Here is a 17,881-nt window from a genome sequence, read left to right on the forward strand (position 1 = left end):
TGACATGCAAAAGCAGAAACATCTCATAACTAAACTGCAAATTGCACAGAGACCTTCACATGCCACCTCTGCAATTAAACAAAACACAAACATCCTTCCTCTCTAAGGTAAGCTGCTCCATGCAGAAAAGGTTTCCTCTGTAGATGGAGATGAGCTGTCAATTTCTATGAGCAGAAGACAACTGTAATCCAGAACAATAATCAGACACTTGTTTCAGAGACTCTCCCTTACTATTCACTTGTCTTCACATTAAATGTTACTTTTCCCATCACCACAGAAAATCAGACCTGTTGGATGTCTGGAAATAGAATGTTTTATTTTGAAGGAAATAATGAAGCTGAAGAAAATAAAAGCGATTGTGAAACAAAATCATACAAATGTTCCAATTGGAAATGTTGAAACAAAACCTAAACTTTTTGTTTTATAATACATGAAAACATTTGGTTCAATAAATTGCCTCAAATCATTATTTCAAGAATGAAAGATTGGGTCCTCTTTCTATTACTTTTTCTTGAGCTAGCAGAAATAAAACATTTGAAGCTTCAAAATATTTTTTTTCCTTTAGGAAAATAATTATAATTTCGGTTCACTGATTGCCCTACAAAAAACAAATCTCAAGCCTTTCTTATGCCTCACACAATATAGGAAAAGATCCTTGAGATTTACAAGATATGAATATAGTTAGGTCTAGAAATAAAGATGAAAAAGGGGAAACATGAAGGTTTCCCTTTCTCTTTTCAGAAAATACATAGCCCAAACAGAAACTCTCTTACAGCAGTCAAGGGGATTATTCCAAGAAAAGCTCACATTGCAAAAGAAATAAAATGGATTCCAATGAAGATTTTTCCAAGGGTAGCATCGCTGTCCATAAAAGAAAATAAAGAAAGCAGTGTTCAATTATGGTAGCATCCACTGCCCTAGGAGAATAAAAAACGTACTCCAAACTGTTAAAGGTCGTTTTTGCCCCTGCAGTCTCAGATCCATGAAACGCAAGGGCCCAGCTGCTACAAGAAGAGTTCAGCCTGTTTTGAGTTGAAGAAAGCCATAATAACAGTACTTATAAAAGGCATTTCACATTTTTAAGATGCCCAGCGTACACTGAGTACAACATAGCTTCAGCAAGCAGAGAGGCTGGGATAGCAGCTGCCAGTTGGAGCTAAGAGCTCCTCATTTCTCCAGGGAGAAAATGCTCCCAGGCACAGCAACCACAACTAGGGTAGAACCAAAGGCAGGACAACAGCAGCCCAGTGATCCAGGAGCAGCACAGGGGAAGGCTGGCTGAGCACCAAGGAAATCAGCAGAGTAACACACAAGATGGGATCGAGACAGAGCTTGTCATATTTGCCACATGATAAAGCCAACTTAGACAGGAACAAATGCAGTAAATCAGTCTGCCTCAGCTTTCACAAGGCATCTTCTAGCCACAGTGGCTTCTCTTACTTTTCTTTTTGATAAGGATGCAACCAACGCGTCTGGACTTCATCCAAAGAAAAAAGAGAGCGTGTGCAGGGTGGATGAGGAAGAAGAGAACCAGCTATTAATGTTCAGAGGAGCACTGCAGTGTTACATAAGCCAGAGTCAAGCAGTAATCAGCTTAGTGATATTGCTGAAAGACCAGGAGCATAAAAGAAACAATTACATCTGGCAATTCTGGATCTTCTGTGAAGACTTCAAGTTTGCAAGTCTTGTGGACCCATTACTGCATATTCCTCAGTATGAAAGAATAATGGTTGGAATCAATGAAGATTAAATGTATGGAGACAGACTATTTACAAGATATTAAGCCTGTATGCAAAATAAGTGTATTTCTCTCGGCACTCAGACAGTAGATGCGTATCAATGCAGAACATGAAGCAGCATCTTGATAAAAACATGTCCATTCAGATGCTATCTAATATAGCATAAGCAAAGTTGCAATATTGAGCAGAGTCCATTTGTGACAGCGTAGAGCTGATATTATGCAACTAAGGGATGGAGATGGTAACAGTATTTATTAGTCCTTCCACGATGTTTTATTCTACCCAATCTTGTTCTGCCTCACAGGATGGAAGTTCAGAAGGCCAGGAAGCATTATTCAACTCCATCACCCCCACGACGCGTGTATTTGCATTCTAATTACTACTGGCTATTCTCAGATGTTAGAGGCATCATTTTACTGAGAAGCCATGTTCTAATGCAGCATCAAATCCTTGCTGCAGAAAATTCTTCAGAAACAATTTCAATTCAAGCCTTTATTTCATCTCCATTCTATCTCCAAATACTGCAATCAACTTTCCCTGACCTTTATAAACTCCTTTTTGTATTCACGGAATGCATCATGCATACAGGCAGTGATTTCACAGATGTATTTATAACTCCTTGGTGGCTCCTGGGCTATTGAGTTTGTGGCAAAATAAATTAATATTATGCCTGGGATACTGCACACACACATTGAAGATCTGGAAACATGGTACGCTTGTAGCAGTGGTGTTTTGGAACAGATTGCAAAAAACCAGTAGGCTGAAATACTGTTCACAGAGGAAATACTCATCAAATTTTAAACAACAGTAAAGCATATTAAATGGCACGAGTGGATGTACTACCTAATACTTCGTGAAATAACTTCTGCCATTGCATCTTGTAGCTCAAGTCTCATAATAAAGAGGTGGTGATTTGTTGGTGTTTTTTGTGGTTTTTGTTTTTGTTTTTGGTTTTTTTTTTTACTATTGTTTTCTAAATGTCACAGCCCTATGATGCAAATCCTGGCATACTCAAATACCCTAGAAAACCATAACAAGCCAAAAAGTGTTCCAACCTCATGCTGCTTTTGATTTAACAGTACAACCTTACCTGTACTGCCTTGTATTTATTGCCAGTGTCTTGTAAAGTAAATGGTTCTTCACATCAAAAACCCAAGTGCTTTAACAGTCAAGAAAGAATCAAAATGAACTGTTCAAAATCCATTTTGTTCTGTTCTAACTCTACCATGGCGTAGTCTAAAATATGTGGGCATCCTATACAGTCAATGGTACAATAATTTCAATTAACTCTACAGACTTCCCAATGTACATGCCAACCAGTGCATTTCCAATCTTTTTAAAGGGTTTAACTCAAATACAACTTTCCACACACCACTATACCTCATTTTTTTTTTTTTTTTTTACTTAGGGATTTGCCTAAAGAAAATAGATACTGAAATGCTTTGCACTGTTTCCAGGGAAGTTCTTTTAGCACAGAACAAATTCATCTTTAAACCAAGAATGTATAAGTGAACAATACAGCAATTTTCTAAACTTAAGGCAAAGCTAACGCTGAAGATGGGTTTGAATGTGGCTGTGTCCTGCCATAACTCAAACACTGGAACAGGCTGCCCAAGGAGGTTGTGGATGCCTCATCCCTTGCAGGCATTCAAGCCCAGGCTGGATGTGGCTCTGGGCAGCCTGGGCTGCTGGCTGGTGACCCTGCACAAAGCAGGGGGTTGGAACTGGATGAGCACTGTGCTCCTTTTCAACCCAGGCCGTTCTGTGATTCTATGAACTTGAGAAGGGAGACAGCATGCTTTTGCACCCTACAGTTTCTGCCTTCATCCCACCAGCACAGGGCATATATTCTCACCATGGCCACTGCTCGCATGGTAATATTAAATAGAGCACATCAAAGAGCAAATTGCACAGTAAATAACAGAGGCAATGCCTGCTCTGCAACACAGACTGTTCTCAAGACAGGAAACAAGAGGTAGACAGAAAATGCAGAGGAAGACTGGAGCACGAGGCTGCTGTCAAGAGAACAGAACTCAACATTAAAGCAGAGATGTAACTAATGCCAACTCAGCAATTTACAGGCAGCAGAGCAGAGGCTGAATGAGGTCAGCTGTCTCAACAGTTATTCACGAAACTACTGTACTTTCACATAGCTACAAATATTTTTGGGGAATAAACTCCATCCTAGTACCCTTCCCTGACCTTATCCCAAGCATCACCTTGAGCCATGAAAATGCCGTGACTGGAAGCAATGCAGTGCTGCAGCCCACGATGGGTGCTGCCCAACCTTCCCTCAAACCACAGCCCCAGGATGGCACTGCATTGCTGTATTTATCTTCAGAAGACTCCACGTGGATCTGCATAGTGCATTGTATTCACAGTCAATTACCTTGCAGCACATCCATTTACTTGTTTTCTAATGTTCTAGCTTGCCCTGTAATTTTAGTTATATGGCATTTCCATAAAAACGACATACATTTGACTTCAATGTCATTTTGATAGCCTGTTATTTTATTATGTGGAGCTAATGGTCCTTTTATAGACAACGTAGCTATACAAGATTTCCAGCATTCATAAATGCTGATATTGCTGGATTGCTTTTTGCTTCCCCCTAGTTGTATTTCTAGTCACAAAGTAACTGATCAATTCAGCCTAGCTTTTACATTCTGCTGGATATAACAGCATTCTCTCCACTAGCAAATTGCTCAAAATACTTGATTTTCTACGCTCTGTAGTGCTGTGATATTTTACTTTACAGTACAATACGCAGTCTAAGTAAGCAAGCCAGCAACACAGCACATAGTATCAGGAAATCAAACTTGGAAACCAAGAAATCCTTCAGCACCTGCTCAGCATGTTTCCCTTCAACCTAAGTGACAGATAAAGCACCTGAGTGACTCAAGGCCTCATTACTATTATATCAGAGTTCTTTTTTATTCTTATTATAGAAGCTGACTCCTATGCAATAGTTGTGATATCTCAATTAAAGAGCAGCTACGTGCCTTGAAGCTGGAGGCGCTGTCAGTCAGCTGCGCCAAACAGCTGGGCAGGGCTTTCTGCTGCCTGTTTTCACCAGCCTCTCCTTGGGCACATACAGAGCTTACAGAGACCAGGGACAGCTAGAGATAGGATCCCCTCAGACAGAGTTCTCAAAAAACAATCACAGAGATCTGTGGAAACCCTTCCTCACAAACACTGGATAAAGTGCAAGACATCTTACTCCACAAATAAGACAGTGACCCACTCCTGGAAGATGCTGTCTGTTTTCTACACCATATACTTTTTTTTTTTAGAATGATTTATGACAGAAATGTCTCCAGTTCTTGTTCGGTGATCAAACTAGCAATGCAGTTTTAACAAATAGCGTGCAGGTTTGAGGGTGGCTCATTTTGTTTCAGCATTGGAAAGAAGACATTTCCTCTAATGAGTTTTCCTTGGCTGTTCAATATTTATTACAGGTACTTAAACAGAGCTTTTATTACTTAATGTTCCATTTCCTTCCAAAAGGATAACACCAGTATTTGTGTAATACTGCCCAACAATCTCATAAAACCGATGGCTACTCCAAACTTGTCTCAGGTGTAATCCTATCAGCATGCCAGCCTAGGCACATTGTGTAGTAGAGCAAAACTCCAAACAGCCTTCACTGGGAATTCTATCATCTCTACCAGCAGCAGTACAGATTTACGTAAGAGTTGAAAATGGAAATTGCTTTTTATCCTATCATTTTCTCCCCTCTATCCTCATGCACTCATCCATACCTCCTTGTGCGAGTGGGAGACCTGATGCCTCCTCCACAGCTTTGAGATGGGGCAGGGAGTCTTGGGACTAAGTTCACTTTATATAATGCTCCTCTGTGGAGAAGTTGGAAGTTTTGGACAGATCTGGTGTCACTGTGAAGTGCAAGGAAATTAATCCTTGTGAGGGCAAAAAGAGTAAGCAGCAGGAATGCTGAGTGCAGAAAGTAAGTGCTGACCCTTTCTATGGGATGGATTTTGGTATGGCTGCTTCTCTGCTTCTGGGAGCGAGCCAGCTTTCTTCTCAGAAAGACAAAGCACCTCAGGAAACCTGAGCTTTGATCTGAAGCTTAGCAGGGAAAGAAAATGACTATCACTGGACTGGAAGTTAGGAAATCAAGATGTGGGGTATGGAGCAAGACTGAGGATGTCAAATTTTGCCATTTTCACAGAAATAACAAAAATATGCCTGTTGCTATGTTTCAGGAACAGAACTGCCTGTCACCAGTACAGAAGGCTGGCGAAACAGGTTAAACCTTCATCAGCAGTTAGAGATCTGACCAAACCCACAAGGAAAGATACAGACCAATGGCTCCTGGCCCCTGAGGCCCCAGGTCACCTTGCTCTACATTGGCTGGAGAACTTGGGAAAAATGGCTTCTTCTGATCTCACTGGGAACATTTTTACTTCTACAAAGAAGCAGATCTGCTGGCAAAGGAAGTAGGATAAAAAGCTCCCTCCTTAACTTATCTCAAGCCTCTCATTAAAGCTGCCAGAAAGGGTACAGAAAATTGGCTTACAGAGGCTACACAGCCACTGCTGAGGGCTGCTGCCTGCTAAGCAGCAGTAGCTCTCCCCAAGTTGCCAGCCCTCTTTCCCCCAGTCCAAGGCGACTGTGTGAAGGCACTTCTGCCTTCACACTGCAAGTGGTAGAATAGCAAGGGAGCTAGGGGCTCAGACCACATGTCCCTGCATGTTGAAAACCAAACAAGAAAGGAAAGTAAGTTAAAAGATGGCAAGATGATGAGAGAACTGACAAAGGTTGATGAGGTTGGCAAAGGTAAAGCCCAGGGCAGCACCCAAAGTTACTGTAATTGTACCTGAGGCAAAGGTCCAATCAAAAGCCAGTCACATTAAGGGGCACGAGAGGTATCTGAGGTGAGGAAGAGTGGGGACGATAGTGATTTGCTTTGCTAAAAGCACAGATGTTCTGCATTTGTAGCGTCCTTCTCTTCCCTTGTCTCACGACAGAACTGGCAGCTCTGGGCACATAAGGGTGACATCTTGAAGCTGTGCACCTGCCCTGTAGACTGCTGTACCACCACACGCATCAGCAGAGTTCCCCATTCTAATCTTTTTTTAGAAAACTTAACAATTGCCATCACTGAGATGTTTATAACCAAAGAACTCATCAGCGAAGTGTCAAACTCACTCTCAGTGGAAGATTCCCTTTTCACCTCCTCCCCCCCCCCCACATATGTATTTACTCCCCTAACACCAAAACAGATGCACTCACATATAGATATCAGTAAGTGGCTCTGCTCTGTACATTAAAGCCTCTTTCTGGACTGGAATTAATCTTGGCAGCTGTCTGACAGAAGAAACTGTGTGGGAGGAAAACGGTTTTATCTAAAACTTGAAAGAAAGCAAAATAATCTTAGAACAAACTGTGTTTCAACTCTTGCTCCTTCAGTGGAAGATTATTTACTAACAGAAAATATCCAACAACAGCAAAAACACAAATATCTCCAAAAGGTAACTAAGGACTGTGTATTTTTTCTTTCCATTTATTTCTGTGGTCACTTTTCAAATCATGTATTAATAATCCATCTTAGGTTCTCTATAGGATCCAACAATCCAAATCTGTTTTGAAAATTAAAATGAAGGAAATCCCATAGCTTTCTCTTAGCTATGGTAGAGAAGGAAAGGGCTCCTGCTTCAGCCTGCCCCAATCATTCTGTCCTCACCTTCATACTGATGGCTGGTCCCATCCTATTTGGTCTCCTCCTGGGCTTTATGTCACTCCTGGCCATTATCCCCTGCTGTCACCCTGCTGTTTCTACTTCCCAGTTGCCTATGACTGCAGACCACTGCAAGGACCATCCCACTGCTTGAAGCCTTCAAAGAACAGCAGGTCCTTAAGTGAAGTTTCCCAAAGCAAACCAATATTAATGGCTAATCTTTTGGTCTGACAAATTAAAGCTGAAACTATTAATAAACAAAGGCAGATGAAAATGCAATTTCTCACGGTGAGTACTGGTTATCTTTCTGCTATGCCTCGTGTCATTAAAAGCTCAGTTTTAACATAGAAAAATATTGCAGGCCTTTTGTTTGTTTGCTTTCCAAAATCTATTTGGCCTCAATGGTACATGAGGAAAATAAAGTACAGGCACACCTGGAAATTATGGAAATTTGCAACTGATTACAAAAGAGGGGTTTCCAAACCAACCTCTCCTAGAAGGTTCTCTGTATGTCAGAGACTCTACTTTCAAGAACAAAACAGGCTCCATTTGAAATAGTTCGGCTCACTCTGGCGTTTGCCATCCTGAGTGAGAATCCCTGAGAGGAAACCAAAGGCACAGTGCTTTCATGAACCTGCATTGTTCCCTTAAACAGTTCAACAGCACAACACATGACACTATTATACGTGCCTTCACCTGCTGCCAGTACTGCTTCAGGCTTCAGGGACACTGTTCTATAAAATAATGTCAAATTAATCATATTTGAGGCTGGTCCTCTGAATAAATATTTGAAGTTATCTTAATAACATTCCACTCCTGCCCTCTGGAAAACAATGACTTTTATCATGGGATGGCTCTGTATGCTTAGCATATCTCCAAATTACTTCGGTAAAACACAGTAAATTTTATGCATAAAAGCTTTTTGCAGCATTTTAAAAGACAAGTAGAGCCTGAAGATGATGCAGTAACCTGTTTGCATAGTGCTCTGCCATCTATCTCTCCAGACTCTTGAAAAACTGACATGGTTCCTCAAGGGACTTCCTTGATTAAAGAACATTAATTAATTGAGTGAACATCTGTGCTGTTTTTCAACTAATAATTAAGATTAGTGAGGAATTGTAACCTCTTTAGAAGTGAAAAGTATACAGAACAACTGCAGCCCACTATGTCAAAGAATTTGGGTAGGGCTAAGCAACTACAACGTTTGCCATAGTCGTTCCCAAGAGATTTGGAAAGCTGTGTGGTGGAAGCAGTCAGTTTGCTTCCTCGCTAGCCCAGCAACAGGAACATTTTATTTTTGGCTTCATGCGTTAACAGATTAACCATGACAGTGCTGACATCTGTTGCTAAACAAAATTGAGTATAAACGGTCCAGAAAACTGCTGTTAAACTCAGAAATTATTTTTGGAGTTTGAAATTAAGAACTGTCAACACAACTGATGTTTCCACTTACGCACAAAGATGACAAGAATTTTAATGATTTCCCCAAGTTCCACATGCAAAAGAAAGAAGGAAAATAAAAGTAATGATTTTAAGTGCTCACCAACTCTATTATAAAAACCAACTGACCTATATGGTACCATCAGAACTCAAAGACTACTTAACAGGGCTGGATGAGAAACTGTCCTACTGCTTATGGAAACGAAATAGTGCCTCTATTCCACTTCCATCTCAGTGCAACCCACACGGCTGAGGCACACCCAGGACCATTCTTTTCCTCACAGAGGAAATAGTCCTAATTATTGTAATATGGGGCTTTATTCACTGAAACCAAGGAGAGCAAATCTTTGGTACGCAGCACCAGGAAGAATAACAGAATCACAGAATTGCAGGGGTTGGAGGGGACCTCAAGAGATCATGGAGTCCACACCCCTGCTAAAGCAGTTCCCTACAACAGGTCACACAGGCAGGCATCCAGATGGGCCTTGAGTATCTCCACAGAAGGAGACTCCACCACCTCTCTGGGCAGCCTGCTCCAGTGCTCTGTCACTCTTATCATAAAGAATTTCTGCACGTTTGTATGGAACTTCCTAAGTTCTGTCTTAGGCCATTACTCCTTGTTCTATTGCTACACAACGAGCATGACCTCATCCATTTGCTTTCCACTTCCCTTTAGATACTTACAAACATTAATCAGACTGGGCGGAGATTACAGCAAAAATGAGATTTCATTGCACACGACAGAAACCAACTAAGAGTCTAGAGACAACAAATATTGGAAGACTGCAAAAGAAAGTATTTCTGAAAGAGAAAATAGACTCATTTAAGCTCTTTCAAATACTTTCTTAGACACATTTGAGTCTGAGATAGCACATTAAATGGCCAGTCTGGAACAAGTACAGGAGTGCTCAGCTTGAGGCTGAGGCTGCAGTGAGCACCAGCAGACTCAGGATTGGCCACACGCATCCCTGTTGTACATTGGTCAAGAACCACTTGAAACTCCTGCAAAAGTGGGAAAACTAAGTTGGGAATTCATCAGATCTTGACTCCCATGGTGTCACAACAATTACAATCTTACGCAACCTTTTTTTCCCCTCTATTCATTTCTTCATTTTCTTAAGTGTTCCAATAACATATAATAACTGGCAATAAAATTCTCTGGATAAAATTATTCTCTCCTCTTTTTTTGCTTGCAGCACAGAAAGTTTAAAGCCTACTGAAGGATTAAAAATTAATCTATTTGCTGTCATGATATCACTCTTCAGGCTTATCTACTTTACTTGGGCAGCCAATGCACTTTTTGTGCCACTGGCCCCACTCCAATCCAGTGTTATTCTGGTGTAGCAACTCAGACAAAAAAAAAAAAAAAAAAAAAGAATGAAAAAAAAAATACAAGCTATTGCCAGCTTGTGGACTTCAAAAAATAAAATACAACAACTTGTCAGGTGCAAATAATGTAGATACACTTACCCTGGAATCCTTTTCCAGATGAAGCTTATGGTGAAGACTTCGTCTTCTTCTGGCCTTGGCAATGCCATTGTGATAGAAGTAGTAACCAGTATCTAGAAAAGGGAGCTGAGGAAAAGAGAGAAACACACAGAGTTATCAGCCACTAATAAGGATGCCATGGAAGACTTCACCTGTGAGGCGACTCAGGTGCCAACAAAACAAGACTTGTGAGGAGTTACACCACAGTGCCCAAATCACTCTTGAGAACATCAGTTCCAAGTTATTTTTGAAAGGTGTGCCCAGCAGCATTAAGGTTATTTGCTGCAGTTTTACCGTGTATGACTTGTATGCACACTTCATATTATTTTTGGCTTAAGCTTAAGGTTATTAGCACAAATATTCTGAAAGGCAATCCCTTGCTTCCTGAAAAAGATGGAGTAAAAGAACAAAATAAACTGCAAAATGATTTGAAACTACCACAAACGATCCTCCACCAGTAAGCTGTTACACAAGTACCTTTCCAAGTCATTAGAATGCATCAGAGGCAATGCCACAATTGCCAAATCCTGGGATGAATAAGGGCAGCAGGATCCTGTTATCATAAATGAGACTCCATACCTGTATACAGGTACATGCAGTTCATAGATAAAGTTTTCCTTCTACGACATTATTCCCTGTTTCATTACATTTATCACAGTATCTGTTGCAGTTCTGCAAAAGTATTTTGGAATTTGCGTGGAGTAGCATGGGAATGCAAGTTTCTCAGGGAATTCTGACAGTTTAAAATTTGATCACACTACAAAAATGACTGAGACCTAACTTCTTTTCTCCTGCAAAGTCTTCTTTTTATGCTATTTCAAGCAGTCTGTGTCAATTAAATGAAAAAATTCCATTTTTACTTTTAAAATCCCACTGTGTGTGATATAGTAACGCAAAGGAACTTTAAGAAAAAAAAAAATCAAAGCATTCTGTTCTGCTACAAGGACCTCCTTCTAACTTCAGGTTAAGCAGATTTCATCAAAATCATCGTGGACCCTTAGAGCTGAATCTCAGCTCTGTCTGGAGAGCTTTTCTGGGCAAATAACCAGAATATCTTGTATCAGCTTCATACACACGTGAAGAACAACACAACTGTATTTGAAGGAGAAACAAGACTACAAAAAGCTCATAGCAGTAGCCACAGAAGTCCTCCCATCTACCCACATAGCTATGCCTCTTAAAGCTCCAATTCTGTTCAGAAGGGGGGCAATAACTGAAACATGGCATGACCAAACACCATGAGTTGTGAATAACAACAGAAATAGCAATGTGCAGAAAATCTAAACTCTTCAGGAAATCTTTAAACTACAGGAAGGCAGGAAAAGTCAGATGCCAGCAAAGCGCTTAAGACAGTGCATGCCTCGATGAGGGTTTTTGCAATGAAACCCATGAAGCCACTCAAGTGCTTCATGTTTGACACACTCCTGTGACTGACTCTAGAACTCCAAACACCAGGATGCTGGTACCTGACAACTGGGTTGCTTTTCCTGCCATTAGGTTCTCTGGGAGCTCAGTTCTGCTTGGGAGCTCAGTTCTGCTTGGGAGCTCAGCATGACCACATAAACACTGCACGTAATGATGTGAAATGAAAACTAAAGGGCTCACATGCACTGCAAGCCCTGAAGATCCACCAGCAGTAGCTTACTCCATAATAAGTTCACTGTAAGCTGGAACTGAATTGGAGTAGAATCCTATTTCAGCAGCAGACTGTGCACAAAACATGGGTGAATAATTCACTCGATCTTGTGGCTCCTTCTGTAAGAAAGAAACGAAGTTTCCTGCCCTCACACAAAAACTAGCAATTATATAAGATTGTAATTACTGGCAAGCACTTGAAAATTAAAGTAAGAAGGATTATTAAGAGCGATAAAAAACAGGCCTAATATTGCCTTGATGTATAAATAAGGCAGACTGGGAAACTCAGGAATTATGTAATATATTAACTTGTATGAAATTACTGGTGAAAAAGACGCGAGCCAAAACAGAATCACTAATTGAACACGGCAAGGAGAGCGAGCCCTCATCCATCAATCTGTGCCAACCTTTGCTTTAGCTTTGCAACTGCCTTGATGAAGTACTTAACCTCCTTCTAGAAAAGAATGAGGACCAGAAAATTACTTTTGAAATTTTGGTGTTCAACTAAGTGGAGGAAAGAAAATAACTCTTTAAATGGAAGAGGCTTATCTAGAAAGGGAAATGGCTGGGATCTCTGCTTTTATCAGATTACTGCTGCAAAATAGCAGTACAGGTGCAATTAGTACTGAAATAAAAATAAGATAAACTCATGGCCCACAGCCTTCCTGCACTCCCCTTTCATATGCAGTCTTTCCCATGCAGGAAATTTACTTGGCGCTGTCCTAGATGCAGCCCTCAAGAAAAGGGGCTGTAAATAGGCAGCTAGGATTCCACCCTGCTTGCATTGCTTCTGGGCTCACGAACTCTGCTACAGCCTGTCAGCGAACAACTGCTCCTAATGGGGGCACAGGGGTTGTACCACACAATTGTGGAAGGGACAAAAGGGAAACAAAAAGCACAGCACACTGCTGAGCCTCCAGAAGCAGATCTGCTCCAAGAAGAAAAAGCAGTCATAGGATATCGTCTTCCTCACAGGCACTTGTCCAGGTCAGGGTAACCAGCAGCTCCCTTGGAGTGGATGTCCATCCCGCTCTGTCTGCTTGACAGGGAAGGTCCAACTTTATTTCCTTGTCAGTCCTGTGTTGGACAATGCATAGCGGCATCAGATCTAATTTTGTCTGTCCGAAAACGTGAGACATGAAGATCAGCTGCACAGCAGTGCAGGGTTTGAAGAAAAGAAGCCACAGAAAGACTGAACTGCAGCTCTGCCCCTTATCTAAACCAGTAGCATCTGAGCCACCTTGGAGAGACACACTGGTGGGGAAAAAAGGTACAATCTAGCCAGGAGTTTATGTTTGCAGCAAATGTGCTATAAAGCACCAAAAAACACCAACATTACAGACTCACAAAATATTGAATAAAGCCATCAGACAGATCACTCTTTCACCTCGACACAGTGAGGTCCAGTTCTCACAACCTGTCTCTAGATTTAAGAAATGACAAATGCAATGCAAACCCAAAGAGGAGCCTTGGTTCCCAGGCTTATCTTTCCCATCAAACGGCACTGACTTGCTTCAGGGCTCTATTTCCCATACATCTCACAAGCAAATTATGGCACAAACAGGAAGCAAGGACTGAATAGCTCTGTCCTGTTTTAAGGAGTTTTCTCTCTGCCTGGGCTTCACATGCAGCCTGTCTGCTGCATCCTATAACACAGCATCCCTGAAATACTCTGCTGGGTTTCGTGTCTCATTTCCAGCGATTCTTCCCTGATACCAGATTACTCTAAAACAGTGAATAACAGATTACTTGAACCTATTGCTATGGCTCCTTTTCCTAGTCTGCAGTGGAGACAACAGTCTGCAACAACTTCTGTAGAGTAAAATAATTTAAAAAAAATCAAAAGCTGTTGTGTTTTTTGTTGTTTTTTTTTTTTTTTTCTTTTAAACAATTACCCTTCTTGATTGCCACTGAAATCAGCATAAATGGATCTGTCAGTAAGATTGACTGAAATTCCTTTTCTAGAGAAGATGGCGAAGACCTTCTTTGGGGCTTCTTGCCTGCACAAAGATGGGACTGGTACATAGGGTACAAACCAAGACTGGTGCTGAAGAAACCTCTGATCCGCTCTAAGGAATTTAAAAAAAAAAAAACAAAACACCTGCCCTCAATTAAAATAAATAAAACATACTAACACAATCTCTCCTCAACACAGCCTTAGCACAGCTCCTGCCTTTAAAAGGAGCCATAAATCTCCACAGGTGAGTTTTCATCCCATTACTGCTCAGTAATTATACAACCCAGACCTGGCACAAGAAAATGTGTTTGGAGCCTTCACAGCCCCTCAGGCCCTGCTCCTTCAGTTGCCATTACAGCTGAAGCACAACGAAGTGCCTCGCAGCAGAAATTAGAAACCTTTTAGAAACCTTTTCATCCCAGCTTCCCCAAATGCACCGAGGATGCTTATAAATATTCAATATGAATTTTTAAAACTCTCTCTCTCATTTTCCCTCACCCTGATTAGCATTAGAAATCGTTTTACTTTTAAATATACAGATGGGAGCCAAATCTGAAGTCAAAGGCACTCACTCGCTATAGCGACGAGGACCACATACAAGTAGAGCCAGCTAGAAACTCAGGCAGCTCGAGGCATAGAAATAAAACAGAACAAAGTACAAATAAGAAAGGATTAATTCAGATGGTGGTAGAGAAGTGTGGAATAGCACAGAGGGCTAAAGCTTTGCCAGAGGTTGCTCATGTGAAACTCAGTCCACAGTGTGCCCAAGGCCCCAGGCAAGGATTTCACGCTTTCTCATTAGTTCATTATAATTATTCAAAAGCCTCAGCAAAAGGAGCTCAGGTAGAATCTGCACAAGCTCCAAACAGCAACCAGGCTCCAGGACTGAATGGTTCAATGCTCTGATTTGGTCTTCCTGGCCCACTTCACACTGTACTTACTGTGCTACCTGTTAGTTGTCTCCATCCAAGTAATAATCAAACTTAAGCCTATTTAGCTTGGCAAATTTGGCAGGTGGAGGTGTTAGCCACAGCTTTAACACCTCCAAAATGTAAATCTCATTAAAACATCCATTATACACAACACGATCCCTGTAAAGTCAGCATTTCTTCTACTGATGAATTCAGAAGTGCCTGGCTTAGCTACTTGCATATGTTCTTATCTCTGCTGTATGTTCTTCCAATCAACAGGCAGTAATACAACATTACATTATAAATAAAACATTATAAATGCAGATGTGGTATCCAAAGACTGCCAAACAAGATTTTATTTTATAAGGTTTTTTCCTAGTGCCTTTTGAATACAGTAAGCACAAGATTAAAAGTAAATGCACAATGTAAATGGAAGAAAAGGGACCAGCTTTTGGCTGACCAGAATTATGACTACATGTCCAGTGTGTCCATGTGAAATACAGAATTCATGTGAGCTCCCCATACAATTCACTGCAAAAAAAAAAAAAGAAGAAAAAAAGGCACTTTCAGAGCATGATTCATCTGACCTATTTTAGGTGGCCATGCTAGATGAGCAGAGCTGTGCATCAGGAGCACCTTTTTTTGCTTCAGAGACTGTAAGAAGAGCACATCTACCCATATTTGCATAGGGTCAATTCTGATACCAAAAGTACAACTCCCAGTTTCTCATTAGTATTGTTCTTACACTGTCACACACAGTGCTTGCAAGAGCTTACAAGAAACTGCACCGTTGGTTTGGTCTCAAGTTCACAATGTTTGGAATTTGATTTACAACTGAATGACTCTAAGCTTTTACGTTTTATTGTGCTCACATCACTTAAGTTTGTTGCTGAAGAGCTTTATCCTGAAAGCCTGCAACAGTCGTGTAAGTCATCAGCAACAAGGTTGTGGATTTGCTGCGAGTTTTATCAGTTTGTACACGCCATTTCAGGCTTTTAAAAGAGACATTTTACTTTAGATGAATGGATCTGTGCATTTTAGAGTTTTATCTGTTACTCCTCGGTAACCACAGAACACATTATTGATTCTGTCACGTGCACTGCTGAATACAGCCAAAGCAGGACAGTTCTCAGATTTAGAGATGAATGTTCTTGCTTATGCACCAGCAATTACATTGGACTCTATGGATTGATTCAGATCATCGTTACCTGGAGTTGGTGATTGTTACTGTTGGATTGAAAGCCTCAAGTGAAGGCTCAGTAATCATCATTATGTCCATTACACACAGATGCTGAGGATCCTATGAGAAGAAGAGCACCAACAAAACAAGCAAAAACTAAACAAAAAACTCATATCCAAAAAAGCAAACAGAAATTAGACTCCAGACATTCTTCAGAGAAGTATCTGCCCCTAAACTTAACTTTCTTAACTTGGTCCTGCTAGTAGCTCAGCTGTGCACTACAGATTACTTCACAGACAGAAAACTGGTCAGAATCTGACCAGGTTAACTAACTAGCTCATTTAGCACATGACAGTTTACACTTTAAGAAGATGGGGGAAAAAAAAAAAGCTGGTGCCCCAGGAGTGGATCTGCTATTTTTATATTTTACAACTAAAGGCTAACAAGACTAATGCTATTCACAATTATCTCCTAACTGGAGAAACAAGGTGCTTCTGGGTCTCTTGCTGCTCTTTCAAGGCCCTTCTGTGTTTTCAAAGCATCTCCCAAGATGGTAATATTTTGTGAAATTTTTCACACCTTAAATATCCTCCCCACCACTATTATCCTGTCTAGGAGCATTTAATTTTGCTATTCCCACTTGACTCTTCCCTTCGCCCCCATGGCAGCACTTGTAGGACAGAACCAAAACTAAGACTCGCAGGGCATGATTTTCAACTATAGATTAAATATACTTCTTGCAGCTTAGCCCTGGCAAGTGCTCTGAGATGCTGGGCAATCCCTGTTTCTACTAATGCTAGGAGAAGCTTAGGCAATTACAGCTGTTAATATTCTTGTTTCAGTTGCATGTAAAATAGCATAGTCTAATAAGTACTTGTTTACCTATTTTTATTTATTGATAGAATTCATGTAATTAATGTTTGCACAGCACTATTGAAACTATAAAATGCTAAGTGCCATTGTCAATACATATTAGCGGGTAAATCTATATGTATATATCAGGTATCTCTTTAAAAACTGAAATTTGGTAAATATTTTAATGATTAAATAATACGTGACAAATCTCTTCTATTAGCATGCTATAGAGAAAATTCAAATTATAATAAATTTAGTTATAGTCTGCACATTTCAGTGATCACAGTTTATTTCTAACAAAGGTCGATCAGTATTGACAGCAATTAGTACTAACTAGTTGTTTTCCCTCTCTTCTGATCTACAACACAATTCTCTGTCCTTTTAAGGATGTAACTAAAAAGATAGACTCCTATTGTTACTCCAAGGTCCACTGTGACATCAGCTCTAAGAATATGAAGATAAAACACTTGAAATAAAGTTTGTTACATTTGAAACACGGTATTAAGATATAGCTTAACCCTGCTAAAAATAACAGGTATCTGCATCTCAGAGATGGAGAGGGGTTCAGACAGCTACTCAAGGACACTGTGAATTTCAGCAAAGCGTTATTCAGCATTGTGTTTAAAATCAATGTCCACACAGTAAAGTGTGTAGGACAAGTGTGCGCAAGTGCTCCGCTAATGTTGTACCTAAAAGCAAAGTCATGAACTCAAACTCTAAGGAAATACAGCTATAAAAGCAGCTCGAACCAAAATAAGCTGGCTACTGACAAGCACTCCTCAAGAAAGCACAAAAAAGGTGAACTGTACTAATATAAAGATGCTGGCCTTCCCCAACACTTAAGAAAGGCTCGTAACTCTTTCTTTACAAAACCTTTATTCTCCACATCTATTTAGTGCCAGGCTGTCAAGCAATAGCTGATGGATAGAAAGTTCTTCTCAAGGAAGTTCAGTATGGTTTAGCAATGGAAACAAGTCT

At 40.5% G+C, this 17,881-nt stretch overlaps 1 protein-coding gene across 1 annotated transcript in view; it reads right to left on the reverse strand.

Annotated features, from left to right (window-relative positions):
* Nucleotides 1–17,881, reverse strand: part of PCSK2 (proprotein convertase subtilisin/kexin type 2) — a 94,490-nt gene that overhangs the window by 67,095 nt on the left and 9,514 nt on the right. The window contains exon 2 of the mRNA XM_042815540.1: nt 10,348–10,452. Within this exon, the coding sequence (XP_042671474.1) occupies nt 10,348–10,452 (105 nt within the window). The remainder of the gene's footprint in view (nt 1–10,347; nt 10,453–17,881) is intronic.

Source organism: Centrocercus urophasianus, unplaced genomic scaffold (genome assembly GCF_019232065.1).
Source record: "Centrocercus urophasianus isolate 14NV4802_14NV808 unplaced genomic scaffold, USGS_Curo_1.0 seq_10, whole genome shotgun sequence".
NCBI lineage: Eukaryota > Metazoa > Chordata > Aves > Galliformes > Phasianidae > Centrocercus > Centrocercus urophasianus.